At 38.5% G+C, this 19,597-nt stretch overlaps 1 protein-coding gene across 1 annotated transcript; it reads right to left on the bottom strand.

Annotated features, from left to right (window-relative positions):
- Positions 1–8,315: 8,315 nt before the first annotated feature.
- Positions 8,316–14,163, bottom strand: LOC109152527 (AP2-like ethylene-responsive transcription factor At1g16060). Its single transcript, XM_019300227.1, has 8 exons — positions 13,687–14,163; positions 13,526–13,608; positions 13,307–13,315; positions 12,991–13,079; positions 12,696–12,769; positions 12,518–12,568; positions 10,755–10,831; positions 8,316–9,217 (listed from the first exon to the last, which is right to left on the bottom strand). The coding sequence occupies exons 1-8, from the start codon at positions 13,821–13,823 to the stop codon at positions 8,727–8,729; spliced, it is 1,011 nt and encodes a 336-aa protein (XP_019155772.1). The 5' UTR covers positions 13,824–14,163; the 3' UTR covers positions 8,316–8,726.
- Between the last annotated feature and the right edge of the window lie 5,434 nt (positions 14,164–19,597).

Here is a 19,597-nt window from a genome sequence, read left to right as displayed (position 1 = left end):
TTAGATGGATAGCAGTTTCAAAGGCATAATCCCAATAACAAGAGGGAACCGATGCCTGTACCATTAAAGCTAACCCCGTCTCAACAACATGCCTATGCCTACGTTCTACCTGACCATTCTGCTCGTGAGTATACTCACAAGACTATCTATGCCGAATACCCAGAGAAGCCAAAGTGGAACCAAGCTTTTTATACTCTCCCCCTAAATTAGACTGAAATGAAATAATTTTGCAGGAAAAGAAACGTTCAACAAGTGACCGAAACCGATCGAAAATGCCATACAAATCAGATTTAGCATGCATAGGATAAAACCAGACATAACGCGTATAATCATCCACAAACAAAACAAAATATTTATAACCATTTGCAGAAGTTAACGGCGCAAGGCCACAAATATCTTAATAAATTAATTCCAAAGCATGCGTGGGACAAAGGAAACCGGGATGATTTCCCCAACTGACAAGCAGAACAAATATTTGGCATTTGACTAGAATTAAACGAACTAACAGACGAAGACTCTAAAATTTGACGTAAAACGCGCGAATGAGGATGACCAAGCCGCATGTGCTACACGCAAGAAGACACTCACGCAGCAACAAATGCAGCAAGAACTGGACGCGAAGCAGGCCATGTATACAAGCCCCCCGAAGCAGACCCTTTAAAAAGGACCTAGCTTCCTGGTCGTAATGTCCTTCACATAAAAACAAGAAGAATGGAATTCAAAGAAAACGTTATTATCTTTAGCAAAACGCTGAACAGACAATAACGACGACGAAAGACCAGGAACATGCAACACATCACACAACCTAAAAGACTTAGAATTAGTAGCTATCGAAGCGGAAACAACATTAACAATAGGCAAACCTGAACCACTGCCGACTCGTAGAGTTTCTGGACCATCATAACTAGCTGCAGACGACATTACGGAGGCATCCGGTGTAACACCTCACTTTTTCTAAATCTTAATTACAATTCTAAACCACAATTAACATAAACTAAGCAGCGGAAAAACAACTTAATAAGTAAACTAGTGGGAATGTCACCGCCACAACCACCACTCCGTGGTGATTGCACAGGCTAAGGAAGGAACTAGAAATAAAGGTAAAATAACTAACATCCATAAAACTTAATCGAAATTCATAAGGGGGAAAAACACCCCGATGTCCACATCATCAAACGTCATTCACAACATAAGTCTAAATTCCGATAAATAATATCATAACGAAAACATTAAGAGTTTAGACTTCTATAACTACTAGACTAGTCTAACTCGTTCACTTCTCAACGCTGGGCCCACCTAAAAGGGGTTTTACAAACAACACATAGACAAATAGGAAAACACCCGTTAGCACGAAACTAAAGTATAACCACACTCAACCCTGTAAAGTACTATAGAATATACTTTGGAAAACATTTGATAACATTCATAATCAACAATCTCATCTCATAGACAACTATAGTTACATCACATACTTTCTATATGCTTGCAACCTATAATATCAACATGCATGCTCCAATACAAATGACTCAATCAACATAGATATTCCAGCACGTAAACAATCACAACAAACTTATCAAAGCAACTCATGCTTACAAGTAATTTCATACTAATAAACCATACGAAAGTTATCTTCATGCTTTCAAGTTCTCATCATGTAAACTGGATATACAATACTTCAAAATGCAACTAAATCATCATACTCATAAACAAACTCAGCTAGTCATTCTCATTATGCAACTCATGCAATAATATACTCACAAGCAATCTCGTGCAAGACTATACTTTAATGCAATCTCGTGCAATACTATACTCATATGCAATCTCGTGCAATACTATACTCATATGCAATCTCGTGCAATACTATACTCATATGCAATCGCGTGCAATACTATAAATATACTCATACACTCGTTTGTAAAATAGAATACTTTCTGTAGAGGTCTCATTGAGTCATAAATGACTTGCTTTCTTTCTCTTGAGTCTCTTGACTCGATATCTTTCTTGCTCAAACTTTCTCATACTTCTCATTTCTCTTCTTGTGCGAGGCAGGTACTCCGCCACAGCGAAGCCCTAGCGTATGGTGCAATCTCGTGCATCCGCCACATCTGTAACTACGGAACCTCTTACTCGTGGGGAGGTAAGTCTTCACGAATCGTGAATGGACCTAACCGGCTCGGAAATCTAGCCGGCCACATACTCAACTCGCCCACAAAACCACTCTCTTGGTTCTAAATCTTTCTTTCATTTCTTGCTTTCTTTGTGGAATCAAGTATCGTACTTTTAGTGTGCACACCCCCTTACCAGGATTCCAAGCCTGGCGGGCAGTCTCCAACCTCGTAACGTGGGAATACGCTGCGTTACTGGGACCGCAATGTCCATAATAATCATCCGAGAGGACATAGTCCAAACGGGGTCCTCCAAAACCTAACCGATATAGATAATACATAAATATATCTCTCATGCATCAATCTCGTACATGCAACAACTCAACAACTTCTCAATGCATCAAATAATGATATACCACATGCTTATGGATTTTTTAAAGTAATACTTGGGCTCACATTGGCCCCTTATGCATTTTTGAAATATGTAATATGTGAGATGCAAAATACTCTACAACATGCTCCAAATCCATGTATATAATCCATAAAATTCTCAAGGATACAATATCATACTCGGTTTTCAACATAGCAAATTCTATATATTTCTATCAACAAAATATGCTTCAAATCTCATTGATCAAATATCACATTCTAGTCATGCTTTCATAATAAATCATATTTTCAAAGTGATCATGCTTCTCTACTCAATACAAAAATAACACCAGACACAGAGCAAAGCATTTCTCATATACAGTGAACTTCATAATATATATACTGTGAAGCAATTCCATCACTAAATCCATTATAACATGCTCATTTTTAATCCGAAATCAACGAAGTCAAAGCCAAAACGTGCGTCGAGACGGCCCCGAGGTACCGAGCCATAAGGGCTCGTGACACCTGGCCCGAAATGACACGTAGCTGAGCCACAAGGGCCCGACCACTTCACAAAACCCTCTAAGAACAAAACTCAGGGACCTGGGGCGGGACTCCTCATGAGCCGCCCCATGAAGGTCGTAGCATGGCCGGGCTTAGGCAACGGACCTCTCCTAGTCGCGGCCCATCAGGAGGGCCGTTGGCTAGAGCCTGGGCCAACGGGGCCTAGGGCACGGTCCTAGGAGAGGTCCGTTGCCTAAACACATTCCAAGCATGAAATGGTGAAATTTTGCTGTGAAGCCCCCAGATAGATCTTTCATCTGCAAAAACACATTCCAAGCATGTCCAAAACATCCAAAACTTTATCATCACTTCAAAGACAAATACTAGATCACTTCCAAGCTCAAACACAACAAAATTTCACCATTTCTACTCATTTCTACTCAATACAATAGGCTTCACAGAGCCAAAATCAAAGAGTGGGAGTCCATGGGGTTATACCTCTTGTTGTTTTTCCTCCTTCTGTGGATTCCTTCTTCTTTCCACTCAACCACTACCCCCTTCACCACCTAAACACCTCAAACAAACCAAACAACAAAACTTAAGGATAGAATCCCAGAGATGAAACTAAGAGATGGAAGCTGATAAAGAGAAGAATGAATGGATGAAAATGAATGCTGAAAACCTTACTGTGTTTTCTCCTCTTTGGGGAAGGCAAAGAGTGGAATCAGGAGAACAAAATGAGCTAACTATTCTTTTTATATGGGTTCAAAACCCTAGGATGATACCCAATGATTGGTGGAGGGTAAGATGATAATTTTGGTGGTTGTTCTACACTTATCAGACAAGGAGAATGCTCTTGGTCCACCTTGCAACGTGGATCATAGACTAGAAAGGTGGTTTTAAAAAGTTTGGGGTTCTAAATGTAATTTTCCAAAAATAATTTCTAACCAAACACTTGGTTTAGATTCCTCCCGGTCTCACTCAGATTGGTTTCTCTGTTTAAAACTTGGTACACGAAGTACCCAAAAATTTAGGATTTTGGAATAAAAATAAGTTTTGGTGTTGAATTAATTTAAAAAGTAACTCAAAATAATTTATTCAAACATCAATTTATCGCAAAAATTTTTAATGGAGTGAAAATGACTATTTTGGAAATTCTTAAAATTGGATTTATAAAATTAAATTTTGGGTTGTTACATCCGGTGTTGCGTGATTCGTGGCACCAGTGTCAGGAAGCCATTGATGAGGGCCATCCGAACTAGCAAACTCATGAGGAAAAGCCATGTTCGCCTGAGGACCCGACGAGTCAGAATAATGACGGTAACACGAGAGAGCAGAATGGCCTTGGTTGTTGCAGATTTGACAACAAGGCCCAGACCGAGAGCACCCACGACCATGCCCCCGGTTCCCTCTACCGCGACCTCCGCCACCGCAGGACTGCTGACCGCCCTCACGACCACCACGACTCGCCGCAAAGGCAGCCAGTGCACCCAAGCTGCCACCGTCATCAGCACAAATCCACTCTTGCGAAACCTAAAAATCCGCAACCTCCGTCAATGGAACTGGAGCTCCCCACGTCAAGGACGCCACAAGTGGGCGAAACTCCAGCCGTAACCACGGAAGACGTAAAGGTTTTGATCGTCTAACGTGACTTTCCGACCGGCAAGAGTCAAATCCTCCACGAGCATTTGAGCGTGGCCGAGGTAGTCCGAGATCGACAAGGTACCTTGGCAAAGCCCCTGCAATTCTCTAAGCAAGCGTAACGCCCGGGCCCTAGTCGACGAGCCAAGGGACTGCTCAATCGCGAGCCATAACTTCCGAGAAGTCGTCTGGCCAACTGCAAGGTGCATGGTCTCTTCAAAGAGGGAAGAGATGAGGAGCGACAGAATGGCTTTGTCCTGGTGTCGCCACTGCAGCCGCTAGCCCGGGTCTGAAGCAGCAACAACACCGCCGCTGTCTGTCGTCAAGGCGACCAGCGGTGAATCAGCCGTGTACTGCAACGTGCCTTCGACGTACCCAAGGATCCCTTGCCCTCCAGGAACGGTAGCATCTGCGTTCTCCAGAAGAGGAAGTTCCGGACTTTCAACTTGAGAGAGACAAAGTGATGCGCTGATGAGAGACTGGCACCAACGACAGTGTTAGGAGGAGCCTCGGTGACGGTCCGCTCGGTAGAGTCATGAACAAAGCCGTCATCCTTCACACCGAGAGCTGCCATGAGAGAAAACCTGGCTAACTAATACCAGATGAGGATAGGAATGTGTAGATGTAATATTAACCAAAGACTGAAGATAGTATATAAGTGTACAGAGAGAGAGAGAGTCCTAGTCTAACCTAAGTAATAGAGTCCTAACAGCCACTAGTTGGCGGCCACTAGCGCCAAAGTGGGCGCGTGGTGACCATGCACGCACGTGTTTTTCTTTTTTTTTTTTTTTCTCTCTTTGACAAAAATCCATTCATTGGAGAAAAATTTACCTAAAGTCTTCCTCTCCTATCAACAAAAAATTCATGCTCAGTTTTTTCTATCCTACCAAAACCACCAAAAAGTTGACACTAAAAAAAAAAATTTAAAGTTTTTTACACGCGTATAAGAATCATTGCTTTTTATTTATTTATTTATATTTTAATAGAGCCCACAAAAAATCAATAATTTACACGGAGATTTCAAATTTCTCTCTCCCTCTCTCTCTCTCTCTTCTATATCATGCTTGTCCCCACGAAAAAAGAAAAAAAAAACACCTAAAAATTTACTAATGGGGTTGCTCTAAGTTTTTAATTTCTTAGACAGACAATTCACCTCACTAAAAAACCTCATAAAAAACCAAACAAATATGGCCATTCATTCTCTCCTCTACTTCACTATAAAACTCCAAAAAAAACTTAATAAATATTTGTTTTGGATCGGAGTTTCTCTAATATGATAAGTACAAGAATACATGATGACAAGGTAGAAATTCCAACTAATCAAATTAAACCTGTACAATTTCAACAATGAATTGAATTAGCTAAATTAAAGGAGCAGTAAAAGTGAGAACACAGATCCAATCTGATTAGCGGTGTCCGATGAGTATGCATTATGGTACAGCTGAATATGATCTTTAGTTAGCAGTTAGCAGCGGTAAAGGTTTAATTTCCAACAACTACTTTTGACACCTGATCATGATGCGTGCCTCATTATTTTGATCAAAGCCTAAAAAGTTAGGTCAGTTTGTATATCTGTATGCCAACTTCAATTCTCTCACTTAGTTACGCAATTCATCCCCACATTAATTAATTTCTGCATACATTATTCCATCTATCACCAGTACTCAACAATCTTTTTTATTTTTTTATTTCTTTTTATTTTATTTTATGATGAAAGAAACTCACAATCATTACTCGAGAATGTGTATGGAATAAATTCCGCCTTGTGAGTTGTGACCTGGCTTATCACCACTCTTTTTAACATATGGCCTTAAGGCTACTCAACTCCATCCTCATCTATTTTCTTCCATTTCTCTCTCTCTCTCTCTCTCTCTCTCTCTCTCTCTATATATATATATATATATATATATATATATATATATATATATATATATATCATCTGTTATCGTGCAGTATGGTATTATATGTATGTCTTTGTAAAGTAAGATTATATATTAAAATAATTAATTACATAGAATTTTAGTATGAGAGTTATAAGACAAATGTAGCTTTTTCATAATTAGCATTTTGTGGTAATAGTACCCCTTTATTAGTTTAATTTGATAGTTTTTTCATAATTAGCATGATAGGTTTAATTTGATAGGTTACGAATTTGTGTGATAGGTAATTACACATTTTCCTCTGTCATCTTACAAAAAAAAACACACACACCTTCATTAAGGGCTGGCACTGTAAAATTTGTATAACTATTAAATTTAATTTCATACGTGGATTAAAGCATAAAAAAGTAGTGTATCCCAAGGAAAAGGGAAAATGTTTTCGGTTTACCGCCGCAGATTAGACGACCTAATTAAATTGTTCCATTGCATAACTAAAAAACAATAATGATATAATTATTGCAACGACTTTGTGCCGTCACCCTCGCTGGCTAGCTACTTTCGACCGTAACATGGGATTCCATAGCCGCCAACTAACACTTAGAAATTACGCATTCATGCTCGCACGTGTTTAGCTCAATGGTTTAATATGTAAACAGTATTATATTTAGGAGAAGATACCAATGCTCAAACTTTGACGGCAACAACGTGAGAATTATGCCTAAAATGGACAAATCCTTGTGTGCACCAACATTTGGTTTGTTTGTAGGACAGTGTAATGAGAGTTAATTCCATCAGAGGTCCATTATCTTTGGTGGTCCCAGACTATTAATTTTTGGACAGTTTTAGTCCTTTTCATTACTTTTCCTATTCTTAGTAAAGGTATTTGTCTTTTTTATATTTTTCTTTTGTTATTTTTTCCGTTTTCAATCGGTTTAATTGGTTTAGAACATTAAGTAACCTCTTGTTTTTAGTAACCATATTTTTCGACCGATTTTTAGTAAAGTCCTAAACCAATTAAAACGGTTGAAACTGAAAAAATAACAAAAGAAAAATATGAAGAGACAAAAATGCCCTTACTAAAAATAGGAAAAGTCATGAGAAGGGACTAAAACTGTCCAAAAATTAATAATTTGAGATGTTAAATAGCAAAAACGATAGTCTGGGACTAATTTGGAATTATCACCAAAGACAAGGAACCTCTGATGGAATTAAGTCATAGTGTAATTTATGAAAGGGAACTGCCAAATTTTAGTGTGATTCACATGCATGCTCAAATTAATGAACACACGTTTAGGTATTTATTTATAGAATAAAATATTTTTCACTACGTCAAAAGTTATAACTAGTAATAAAAATATAAATTTACTTTTTTTTTAATACTTAATTACATAATAGACAGCGCTACATTTTGGTGGCATGGTGCTGGGCAAATTATTATGTTATGTGGACCATAACAAAAAGTACATTTTTAATATATTAAATATATACTATTTTTGTACTGAATGTACATTATACAATACAATGTACACTCAGAACAAAAATAATGTACATCCCCTGAATACAATGTACATTATTTTTGTACTGAATGTACATTATTTTATAGTAGACAAAATATGGTCTACACAACTTGTGTGGACCTGATCTGTGATGCTGGATTTGAGCCTCAAATTAGCTTTCACCCAACACTTGTTCAAGTAGTCTTTTGCATGTGTAACATGCTTGAATTGGTGTTCAAAATATTTCAAGATATAAACCAATAATTATATTTATCATATAATAAATTAATTACTCATAATCAAGGAGTTATAATTAATAATTGAAAACAACTGTTTTATTGAACATACATAATAATGTGAATGATGAATATCTATACCTTCCCTCATGCTATATCTACATACATATAAATGAACAAAAAACAACAATTCAAGGACAAAAAAAAAAAAGTCTTTAAACCAATTAATTCAACTGAAAACATATATAATTAATAAAAGAAATTAATGAAAAATCTCTCCTCCAATTCTTAAATGAATTAGTAATAATATTTTTCTTTTGGCATGCATATTAATTAAATGACCCCACTGCCCCTCTCATTTCCCTCCACAATTATCTTTAATTTGTATTCACAATCTTCCTATGTATATATCCCATGCATGCATGTCCACTGTTATATCTTTTTTTTTTTTTTTTTAATAATGAAAATGGTGATTAAACCTTAGCCTAGGTGTTATGCATCAAGCTCACAATGAAACATGGATGAATCAAATGAGCTTAGGTCACCAAAGATGATGTCATGCTCCTCCACAAAGCTACTCGAGTCGTCGCAGTCAAAGTACGTTTGTATGTCGTCCGGGAAACTTCTTCTCGGTCGGTCCGGCTCCAGCTCCGGCTCCGGCGGGGTGGTTGGAAAGTTGGTAGATGCCGACGAAGTGGCGGAGGCGGCGGAGGGGTCATGCGGCGGAGGAGAGGCCGTTTCCGATGAACCGCCGGAGCTTTGTTGCGGCTGCTGCTGTTGCTGGGTGGTGATGATGAGTTCATCATGATGATGACTAACGGCGTCATTACTAGGGTTAGGGTTTGGCTGAAGGTTGTTAGGGTTTTGATCATCAGGGCGTAGCCACTTGACGTAACGGCTGAGGTCAAAATTGGTGACGGCGTTAAGCCCACGGTACTCTATGGCTGCCATGTCATAAGCCGTTGCCGCTTCCTCTTGAGTAGCTGCGAAACCACAAAGGGTAGTTTGGGAAAATCGTAAACTTTTTTGATTAATAAATCAATAAATTCAAGAATTCAATTTGCATGAGAAATTTGGTGGATGGGGGTTGAAAATTAATGTCAAAGGCTAAGATCCACATCTTAAATATATAGCAGTTGAAGGTTGGTAATCTACAATCAACAACCATCTTTAATTCCATCTTCACCCCTACCATCATGCAACATTCTCAATATATATACATATATACACACACACACACACACACACACACACACACACACACACACACACACACACACACACACACACACACACACACACATATATATATATATATATATATATATATATATATATATATATATATATCATTGCCCATTTTTATTTATTGCAGTGGGCACAGTACAATTTCAACACTATAGAATTTTTTTATACACACACTCCACTAGAAAAGTCTATGGTGCCAATTAGTATAGGTGTTTCTTGCACCAAATACAACCCAATAACCTTTAGAGTTTGTACCGCGTGCAATGGAGACAATATAATGCCACCATTTAATTAAGTACAACCTCTAAAACTTTTTACATTCATTTTTGTTGTATGGTTGTACCCGGCCAGTGCAATCAAAAAAAAAAAAAAAAAGGGGTAAAGGGAGTATATAATATAAAATAAGTGTATTAGTTAAATTAGTGGTTTGGATATTTTTATTATTTTTTTATTTAAAACCCCATAAGATATGAATTGTAGTTGTAGCAATTTATATATATATATATATATATATATATATATATATATATATATATATTCACACGATCCACGATTAACGTACACATATAGGTGGGTTCATTGAGTATTATATGATTTTCCTTCAAATACATTAGATGTGATATAGAGACAAATGAGCAATAATGAAAGTGATGTATGTTTCAAAATAAATATAACGTTGTGGTAGGCAAATAACAATGTTAAAGTGATATTAGGTTGTGGGCATGTGAGATTTTAAATAAATTAAATAATTATGTAAAAACTTTGCTCAAGAATGTGTGTATATAAAATGTTGTACGGTATCATATGGATCATGCCCAATTTCTAAAATTGATGACTCTCTCTTTAAATTGCTTATACAATTTATCTTATTTTAAGGAAACTAAAATCATGAATATACTTGGTGCATACATAGTTATAGTGTGATTTCACAACCTTATATTTTGTTGGTGATTTGTATATTGACCGTATAACTATCCCCAACCAAATTTATTTCCTTTTCTAATTTAACAAAAAAAAAAAAAAACATGACACTTTATAATAATTAAACTCTCTATGCATGTGTACAGTTGTATATATAAGTACCGTGTCAATTTGCACTGGATACAATTAATTTTTTGGGGTTGTGTACTTGCTATTGTACTGTGGAGACAAGTACATGATATAATGAAATATACATTTAAGTTGTACCTAGTGAAAATCAGTAAAGTGTTGATCGATACTTTATATAAAATAAAATTGATAAAAACTATAGTGTTAGGGTTGGATTTGTACCATAAGTTCCAAGGTAGAGATATTTGTTGCCAAACACCCTTCCAATGCGAGCCTCCCATCTTCCATTGTGATGGTGTCTACAATTTTATACAAACAATTAAAAAAAATTATTTTTTTATTGTCTATTCTTGATCATTGATCCCTCCATAAATTAATAAAGAGTTTATATCATAATTAAATATAAAAAAGAGTTTAAAACAACAATAATGAAGGTCAATATTATGAAGTATTTATGTTTGAAAATTGTAGCTTAAAACTATGTATGTATGTAATAGAGTTACTAGCATTAAAAAAATGACTATGTATGTATGTATATATGCATGTCAATTGTCAAGAGGCAACAATACAATCAAAGTGCTAAATCAATGATGCATATATGATTTGACTGTGAAATGGGAGGGTGACTTTATAACTTTATTATTACATGAATGGTGATGTTACATACAATCAATTAATTAGTGCACACATATACATATGACTCATCATATTTTGTTCAACAAAATTCTGTAATCAATTAATATAAACAAATCAAATGGCAATGTCAATTTGTCATTTAATTTTTAGATTTCCAGTGATGGAACATTACAATCAAAATCAAAATCAATATCTATAATACACTCAATTTCATATCGCAACCCGTCAATATATGAGTGGTGGGTTTTGGTGTATGTGTCTATAGAATTCGCAAACAAATAAATAAGGGTTAACCTGCCAATGACTTTATGGTCTAGTGACACGAATTGACTTTTCTAAATGAGAAGTCATGGGTTAAAAACGAATTAACCTTGATTTTGATTTAATTTCTCGATTATTGTAATTTTTTTTTTAAATTTTAATTCTTGAATTTAAAATTGACAATATCTAACTATTGAAAATTTACACTTTTAGATCAGACCTCTATAAATAACACATTTTCAATTATTGAAAACTATATATGATTTATTTTAAACTTGATAACTAAAACTAAAAAATCACAATAATCAAAATACTAATTAATACAATAATTGACTCAATTACCCAATAAGTTGTCATCACACACACACACTCAAGGCAACAAGATTAAGGTCAATGTTGGTGCACCAATTTTAGGAACAACATAGGAAGAGAATAAAATATAAGCAAATGATGAAACTACATATATATTAGGTCATAGGTGAAAAGTGGGTGAGAGGTGGGAGGGAGGATGGCATGCAATATAATGCAACATCTTTGACAAATTGGGGATTTGGTACCCATATTTTCAAGGTTCAATGAAGTTTTAATTTTCCCTCCCAACAACTTGTGCATACAAATATTCACAACTCAATTAGAATTAATGGATTGCAGCAATTTTAGCTCCAAGCCTTCCACACAATCATTCTCTTTACATAAAATGATACTTCGTATTATTTAGGAAAAGTATTAAAAAAGCCTTCAAACTTTATCTAAAAAGTCAATTAAGTGTCTAATTAGTTAGTGACTTGTTATAGCAAGTCACTAGGGTTTAAGCATCATTTTCCACAAAAAAACTACCACCGGCCACCGGTGCTGGTCACCTTCTCCAGCGACCATTCCGGGAAGGTCAGCTTCACATTATTATAAATTTCTAAAAGTAATTTGAATTCATTAATTAATTACTCCATATATATATATATATATATATATATATATATATATATATATATATATATATATATATATATATATATATATATATATATATATATATATTATACAACAACAAAAGTTTATCAATCATTTGTACACATTAATTAATTAATTACCTTGCTACTCCTCTGTATTTCGAGACACCCCTAGAAAATCCACTGCTCTTTCTGCAAGTACATATCGTAAAGTATTGTATTAACAATATTTTTTTTTTATTAATAGTCAAATTCGGTAGGAGTAAATTATTTTTAGAAAAAAAATTTAAAGAACAATGTTTTCCATTTTTATGTATACCTTCTCAAAGAACCAATATACTCTTCTTTTGATTGACCTTCCATTTCCTTTAGCTCTTTTTCATAAGTAGCAAGCTACATTCATAAAAAAGGAAATTTTTTTATTAATATTAACAACCAACCCGCCAAAGACCTTGTGATTAAGCCGCATAATTGTAACTTTTCCAGATGAGAGGTCACAGATTTGAACCCCAGTTGGAATAACAGAGTCATTAGTACTTAAAAAAAAAAAAAACACCAACCCTATATATTTGAAATTTACAAAAAAAAATTCACCCAAAAAAGTTGGAAATTACTGGGAAATTTAGGATTGTCTCTTGTCCCCAATACTTCAATGCTGCCAAGTCATATGCATGTGCTGCTGCTTCTTCATCATCATAAGCCCCTGAAAGTAATTTATTTAAAAAAAAAAATCAAAATTCAATGCAGTGTAATTAATCGGATCAGATGAGATCCATTGAATTATTCCAACTCAGTTTCATATACCCAGTCTGTAATTTTACCACAATTTAAAAAAAAAAACAAAATTGCTTTTGAAAGTATTTGTTTGTTTTTTTTTTAAAGATTTAATAAAACATTGCAAACGAAAGTTGAAAATGACAGAAAACTTACCCAAATATACTGCATTTTCATTCCATCCATCACCATCCAGTACGTACAGTCACCATTATATTGCAGAAGACCAAGAAACCAGGATTTTTTTTTTTAATTAAAATGAAATAAAATAAAAACGTTAGTGATTTTGTTCAACTATACTGCAACTAATTTTTCCCAGGAAAAGAAATTCTTTAAAAAAAATAATAAAAAACAGAAAGATGATGATGAACTAACCTTGTCTTCCTTTCTTACTCTGTGCTTCATTCCAGCTGTTCTTATCCCATAGATGAGCTTCATATCGGCCGGTCCACCGGTGCCTGAAACCGGCCGGCCGTCAAAACATTATATCCCACGTTTACGAGGAAACAGAAAATCTTTAATTAACAACGTTGTACCTGGTGACACCTCGGAAAACGGAGCTTCGTTGAGGAGGAGAGTCTCTGGGCACGCTTTTACGAGTTCTTTTCACCTTAACAACGTTATCGTCGTTGCTGCCGCTGCGGGAGCTGTCTTTTTTCGAGGTTTTCGCCATTAATGGAGCTCGCTCGAGAAGCTTAATTAAATTAATTGGTTTAACTCTGCTAATGGGGCGGCCGGCCGGGGTTAGAGAAAGGGTATATATGTATGTAGTGTTTTTAGTTAAGACATGAAAAGGGATAGAATAAATTAAAGATGGGTCCGACAGGGCGGCCGATCGATCGGAAAGTGGCAGATCAGAGGAGGAAGCCGGCGGAGGAAATGGTGGCTCTATGGGGGTTTATATATATGTCTGGGACCGGCCGTGTGTGTATACGTTTTTTGGGCTTTTCTAATTTTCTATTTTCTGCCTTGTCTTAATTCACTTCTTCTTATGTGGTGTTTGGACCCTCAGATCTCCTCACTACCGATTGTGTTGTTTTTTCTTATATTTTTTGCTCCAATTTATAGTCTTTGGACCAATCAAACTTTTTCTGCCAAATTTATTTCCAACTACTGTCCTTTAATTTTTTTTCCTCTCAATTTTTTTTTTTTAAATTGATCATAATGTAGAAAAATAAAATTTAATATTTCTAGTGGACAAATTAAATCTCTTTTAATTGATCGGTCGGTTTATGGAAAAAGTAGGTCTTCAGCGAAACTATTTTATGAAACTCTTGAAATCTGGATTATAGTGTGAATATATAACTAGTGTATTAAATTCATCTTTCTTTAAATGTAAGATTTTCATTGCCTCTTTTTTTTTTTTTCTTTGAAAAAAAAAATGCGGATTTCCCCTATCTGTTTTTTAAAAGAAAAATGTATTTACTAAACTAGCTTTTCACTTTTTAATTCAAGTTTTAAAATTTGCATAAATTAGTTCAACCTACTTATTTTCTTCTTTTCTTTTGGCACAAAACACTAAATGGTCCGGCATAACCTACTGAATAAGTCACAATTAAACTTAGGGTCTGTTTGATTGGCACATGAGAATCGAAATTGGAATGAGAATCAAATACTTGGTAATGGTAATGATTTTTGGTAAAAGTATTTTGCATGTTTGGTAGTATAGTGGAATTGAAATAATTAGCAATATTATGTTTGGTTGTCTATGGCCCTATAATGGGAATAAATGTTTTAAAAATACAAAAACAAAAAATCAAGGCAATTGATCACAATATAATGACACCCAAAACATCAATATGAACAAAAAAAGTCAAAACAAAAATCTAAAATTACTAATCCAAACGTAAAAATTAGATTACCAATAAGATGGGATGATATCATTTTTTAATTATGTAATGCAATTTTTAATTGAAGGTGTTGGTTTTACAGCCTAGGGCAGCCGTTCGGCGGTCCAACATTACCTTAAAACACTAGTTAAAGGAATAAAGTGTTTGCGAGAGAAAAAAAGGAGCAGAGTAACGTTAGTAACTTGAATTTAGGATCCGTTACAAGATGACCCCGTGAGGGTATTTATACAAGGAGTTAGATCATCTATAAGCCAAGAAGAAGGAAAAGTAACTAAAATTATGCTTTAGAAACTACCAAACTTGGTGCATTAATTGCCTAAAAGGAGAAAAGGAAGCTACTTGCCGCCCAAGAAAAGAATCTCCATGAAATCTACCCTTAACTACCTCTGGAATGCGCACTTTGTCGGGGACACCCCGACTGCCCAGCCTGGTCTTCCATTCGAGCCTGGTAGGGAATCGGTCGGGGACACACCGATCATAGAGCCTGGTCGCCCAGGTATTCATGGCATCGCTACTTGTGAAGGAGACCTCTTCCCTTGAAGTGCTAAGTGTCCCTAGGCAATCAGGACAGACTATCCTCCACACCCCAGGCTGAGTGTCCGATTGAGGTATCTATCACCAGTCCATCACATTTCTGAAGTCTAACCGAGTGACGACTCAGAAAAGTAGAATGAAATCATCAAGTGCAACACTCGGGTTCCCGTTTGGCCTCTCGCTACCTCCTTTAGTCGAGATAAGCACTCAGCTGGGCACATGCTGATAGGCTGACTGGTTTTACCACTTTCCTGATTGGTTCTGCGAATCGGTTTGGCCGTTTGACATGTAATTATGGCGTCCCCTCGATCTTTGCCAGTTACAGCCCTGAGGCGCATCTTTTCATAACCGTCTCGTCAGACGTTACGCTACTCCCCTTACCGTTTGATAAGGACACGTGTCACAATCTGGCTGGCTGGCCATACTTATAAATAGCCAGGCCTCCCTTCTCATTCCCCTTTCCACACTTCTACTTTCTTCCTCTCTAAGACTTCCAGCGAACTCTCCTCCTCATCTTTTCTTTCTGGCGAGAATCTTCCTCCTTTCTCCTTTCCCAGCGATCGGCACTCTCCCCTTTCGAGAGTCAGTTCCGTTTTACTTCTGGCCATCGCCCTCATTTTTTCGTCAAGCTAGGTTAGCCTTTTTCTTGTTTTCCTTCCCTCGCACTTTCATTAGAGCATCCATAGTAGAGAAGAATATGGGGTTAATGTCAGATTAAATATTTTAGGTGGGGTTATTTACAAATGTGTGGTGGGGTTATTTCAAGAAATAATTGTCCTGCAAGGGTTGAGATATTCAGAGAAGCATGGGCTGCTGTGCGCATTTCGCGCACAACAGCCGCCCACATGCGCGCGTCAAGCGCGCCTGACCATACTTTTTATATTATTTTTTTTAATAAAAAATTTGTTTTGAATTTTTTTCTCTCCCCTCCCACATTTTCTTTCCTAATCACTCTTACATTCTCTCCCTAATATCCCCAATTGATAATGTTGCTCTTATGTCGCAGACCCCCATTGCTTCCTCTTCCGGCGCCTGTCAGAGCTAAACTTCCAACCCTCCAGCTATTAAATCTCTTCCACTGGCGGCCCAAAGCCATACCTCAGTAACCCCAATGGACCCCCTGATCGATAGGGAGCCGGGCTATTATGAGGATTTAGAGTGGCCTGTCTGCCCCACTCCACCCTTTCTGATGTCGATTACCAGCAAGACCGCCGACTGTTGGGCACGGCTGCGGTGACTTGACGGTCGGGCAACCAATTGGTGAGTGAACCCCCAGAAGGCGGATACGTGAGGATCCACTACTAGTCGGTCCGCTGTAGGTTCCGAGTGCCTATTTTTCGTTTCCTTTCCCTCCTCCCTCGGTACTAGGCATAATGCCTGGCCAGTTGGTGCCCAACTCTTATCGCCTTATGGTTTCCTTTCTAACCTATTGCTACCGCCTCGAGGTGCAAGCCTCCTTGTCTCTCTTTCTCCAACATTTTTCGAATAACTGCAGTCGGCTCCGTTGCTCCGGGACATGTATAGATCCGCTCCTGGGATGACTGCAAGTTCCTAAACAAACTGGAATCCTCTCACAAAGGCTGGAAGGAGTTCCTTTTTGTCCGCGTGGCCGACTGTCATCCTGCCTTCGACTTCCCAACTGCCTAGCAATCGTTGTATTATCACCTCGAGAAGAGGCAACCCTACCCAGACGATCTGGCTGATATGGTCAAGCGGATCACCGAGGTGAGCTTATCTCCGCCAAGCGTTGGTCGCGACCGGGGGCTATGCAGAAGGCTTGCATTTTGCCGGACCTCGCGGCTAACACAGGTTTGCTTACAAATCCTAACTGATCGCCTGAGCGTAGGGATTATGTACTCACCTTCCGGGTTTTGTTTGCAAGGAACAACAACACTGAGTCGTCCTCTGAGGAGTCGAAGGAGGACGAGCAGGTAGACAAAGGGACGCTGGTTGCGCGCCACACGATTCCTCGACCGGCTCTTGAACTTAGCTCTAGCGACACAGCTCCATCCGAGGGATCTTCTGAGGAACTCATGGCTGTTCGCCGCGCACTGCCCCGTGCTTCTGGCCGAGCCCGCCTAACTACTGTTGATAAGGGCAAGGTCGTAGCCACCTCGACCTCCACCCCACTCGCAAGCTATCCGCAACTCGGCTCCACTGGTCGTCGGTGGCTCACCGACTGCCGCAGCCCAGTCTGCCGCTGATACTAGGCGGAGGAGGTCGGCCACGCCGACTACAACTACTACCGCTCATTTTCCTCGCCGGTCCGGAATCAAATGGCTAGGGGAGACCTATGTCGAAGCGCCGACCTCCAAAAGGATAATGGTCGGCCCTCGAGGCCAACGAGTCAGAGGCCATCCGTAGAGGCCAATGCCGTATGAGCGAGTGGCTGGAGAAGGTTATCTTCCTCAAGGACCTTGAGTCCGTTAATGGGGTCGATGTTGACTTGCTGCTTAACGGGGTCGTCTTTCGTACCTATTAGGTATCCAGGTGTACTTTAAACTGACTGCCCAAATTCTATACTTAGTCTGATCTTCCATTTTATTCTCCTGTAGGCTCTCATGTGCCAACTCGCACTTCGCCGCCGCTAAAAGGTCATGCTGACCGAGCTAAAGGATCTCTATGCCATTTGGGATGATCACGCCAAGCAGATAGATGAGCTCAACCAGAAGCTTGGGCAAGCTGCCTCAGCCTTAGAGGCAAAGCAAAGGAGGAACGAGCAGTTGGCGGTCGAGCTTCAGAATACTCGATCGAGTTTGAGAGAGAGGTGGCGAAATATGCTCGGACAAATGCTGAGGGAATCGTCGTGGAATGGCTGGCTACACCAGCCGGTCAGGCTTATTTAGCAGATGCAGGCACCAAGGACTACCAGCTCGGGATGGCGGACATCCAAAAGGAGATCTATCTTGTGGAGGAGATACATCGACTTTAGCCCTCACCGCTACGGGCTCTCACCCCCCTTGGTGGACTACTTTGCAGACCCAGCTATCCCCGCACATGACCAGGGGCAGCCGACCTGGACAATCATGCGGTTGGACAAGAAGGCGGCCAGCAAATTCCGCTGGATGCTGAGCACTTATGGCTTGGCCGCCCACCATGAAGCTCTGGCTGGGGCTAACGAACCTGTCCTTTTTAACTTAGACAGGGAGGATGATGACGAGCTGGCCGATCAACTACTGAGGCGCCCATCGACCCCGACTGCTGCTGCTCCGACTGACGCTTTCTCTGGACCAACGGAGTAAGCCACGGGCTTATCAGGCAGCTAGAGTATTGGCTTAGGAATCCACCCCCTCTTTACTTCTATATATGTAATCTGACTGCCCGCTATGGGGTTTTTGAAATGAACTCTTGCTTGGCTCCTCTTTTTTGCCTGTCTTCTGAATTTTTTCTATATCTATCGATGTGCGAGGTGATGAGTGCCAAAGACACTCATTTATTGGGGTTATTATGGGGTTGTTTTGTGCTTAAATGTGATCCTTTGTGGGTGATTTGTGATCAAATGCATAAAAATGTGCTAATGTGTTGCAAAGCTCTATTATATCTTGCACTTTAGCATTTTTGAAGGAGTTTGAGCTAAAATGGGGGCAACTGGGCATGAATCAGAGAAACCTAAGAAGAGTACAAAGTGGAGTGTTTCAACAGAGCCTGGCCACGATCGTGACAAGAAACCAGAAGCTGTTACGAGGGGACCCACGATCGTGGACCCGCCCATAGCAAGGAACCGGAAGCTGTCACGGTGCGATCCATTCTCGTGACTAGAGCACTGGAACGCGTAAGTAACCCAGTCACGAGCGTTGCCGATTCGTGACCAGGGAGCTAGGTGCGAATTGTGAAGATACCCGGGAGGAAATACTATATAAAGGCTAGATTTAGATATTTTTTAAAGATGTTGGATTAGTTGAATCACTTTTTCTAGATTATAGATTTCATTTAACATCTCTCTAGCCTCTCAAGAATATTGTATTGAAGACATTCTTGATTGAAGGAATCTTGACAACATTCCTTAATTCTTGAAGCAATTTGTAGATTGAATCTTCTTTTGAACTCAAGTTTGGTAATCCTC

This window comes from Ipomoea nil, unplaced genomic scaffold (genome assembly GCF_001879475.1).
Source record: "Ipomoea nil cultivar Tokyo-kokei standard unplaced genomic scaffold, Asagao_1.1 scaffold2426, whole genome shotgun sequence".
Lineage (NCBI taxonomy): Eukaryota > Viridiplantae > Streptophyta > Magnoliopsida > Solanales > Convolvulaceae > Ipomoea > Ipomoea nil.
This window is presented reverse-complemented; position numbering and strand designations above follow the sequence as displayed.

Coding starts and splice junctions, on each gene's coding strand:
- LOC109152527 (XM_019300227.1), bottom strand. CDS start 13,823: ATGGCGAAAACCTCGAAAAAAGACAGCTCCCGCAGCGGCAGCAACGAC. Junction 13,609..13,686: donor GTTTTCCGAGGTGTCACCAG/GTACAACGTTGT, acceptor GGCCGGTTTCAG/GCACCGGTGGACCGGCCGAT. Junction 9,218..10,754: donor TCTCTACCTTGGAACTTATG/GTACAAATCCAA, acceptor GTGGTTTCGCAG/CTACTCAAGAGGAAGCGGCA.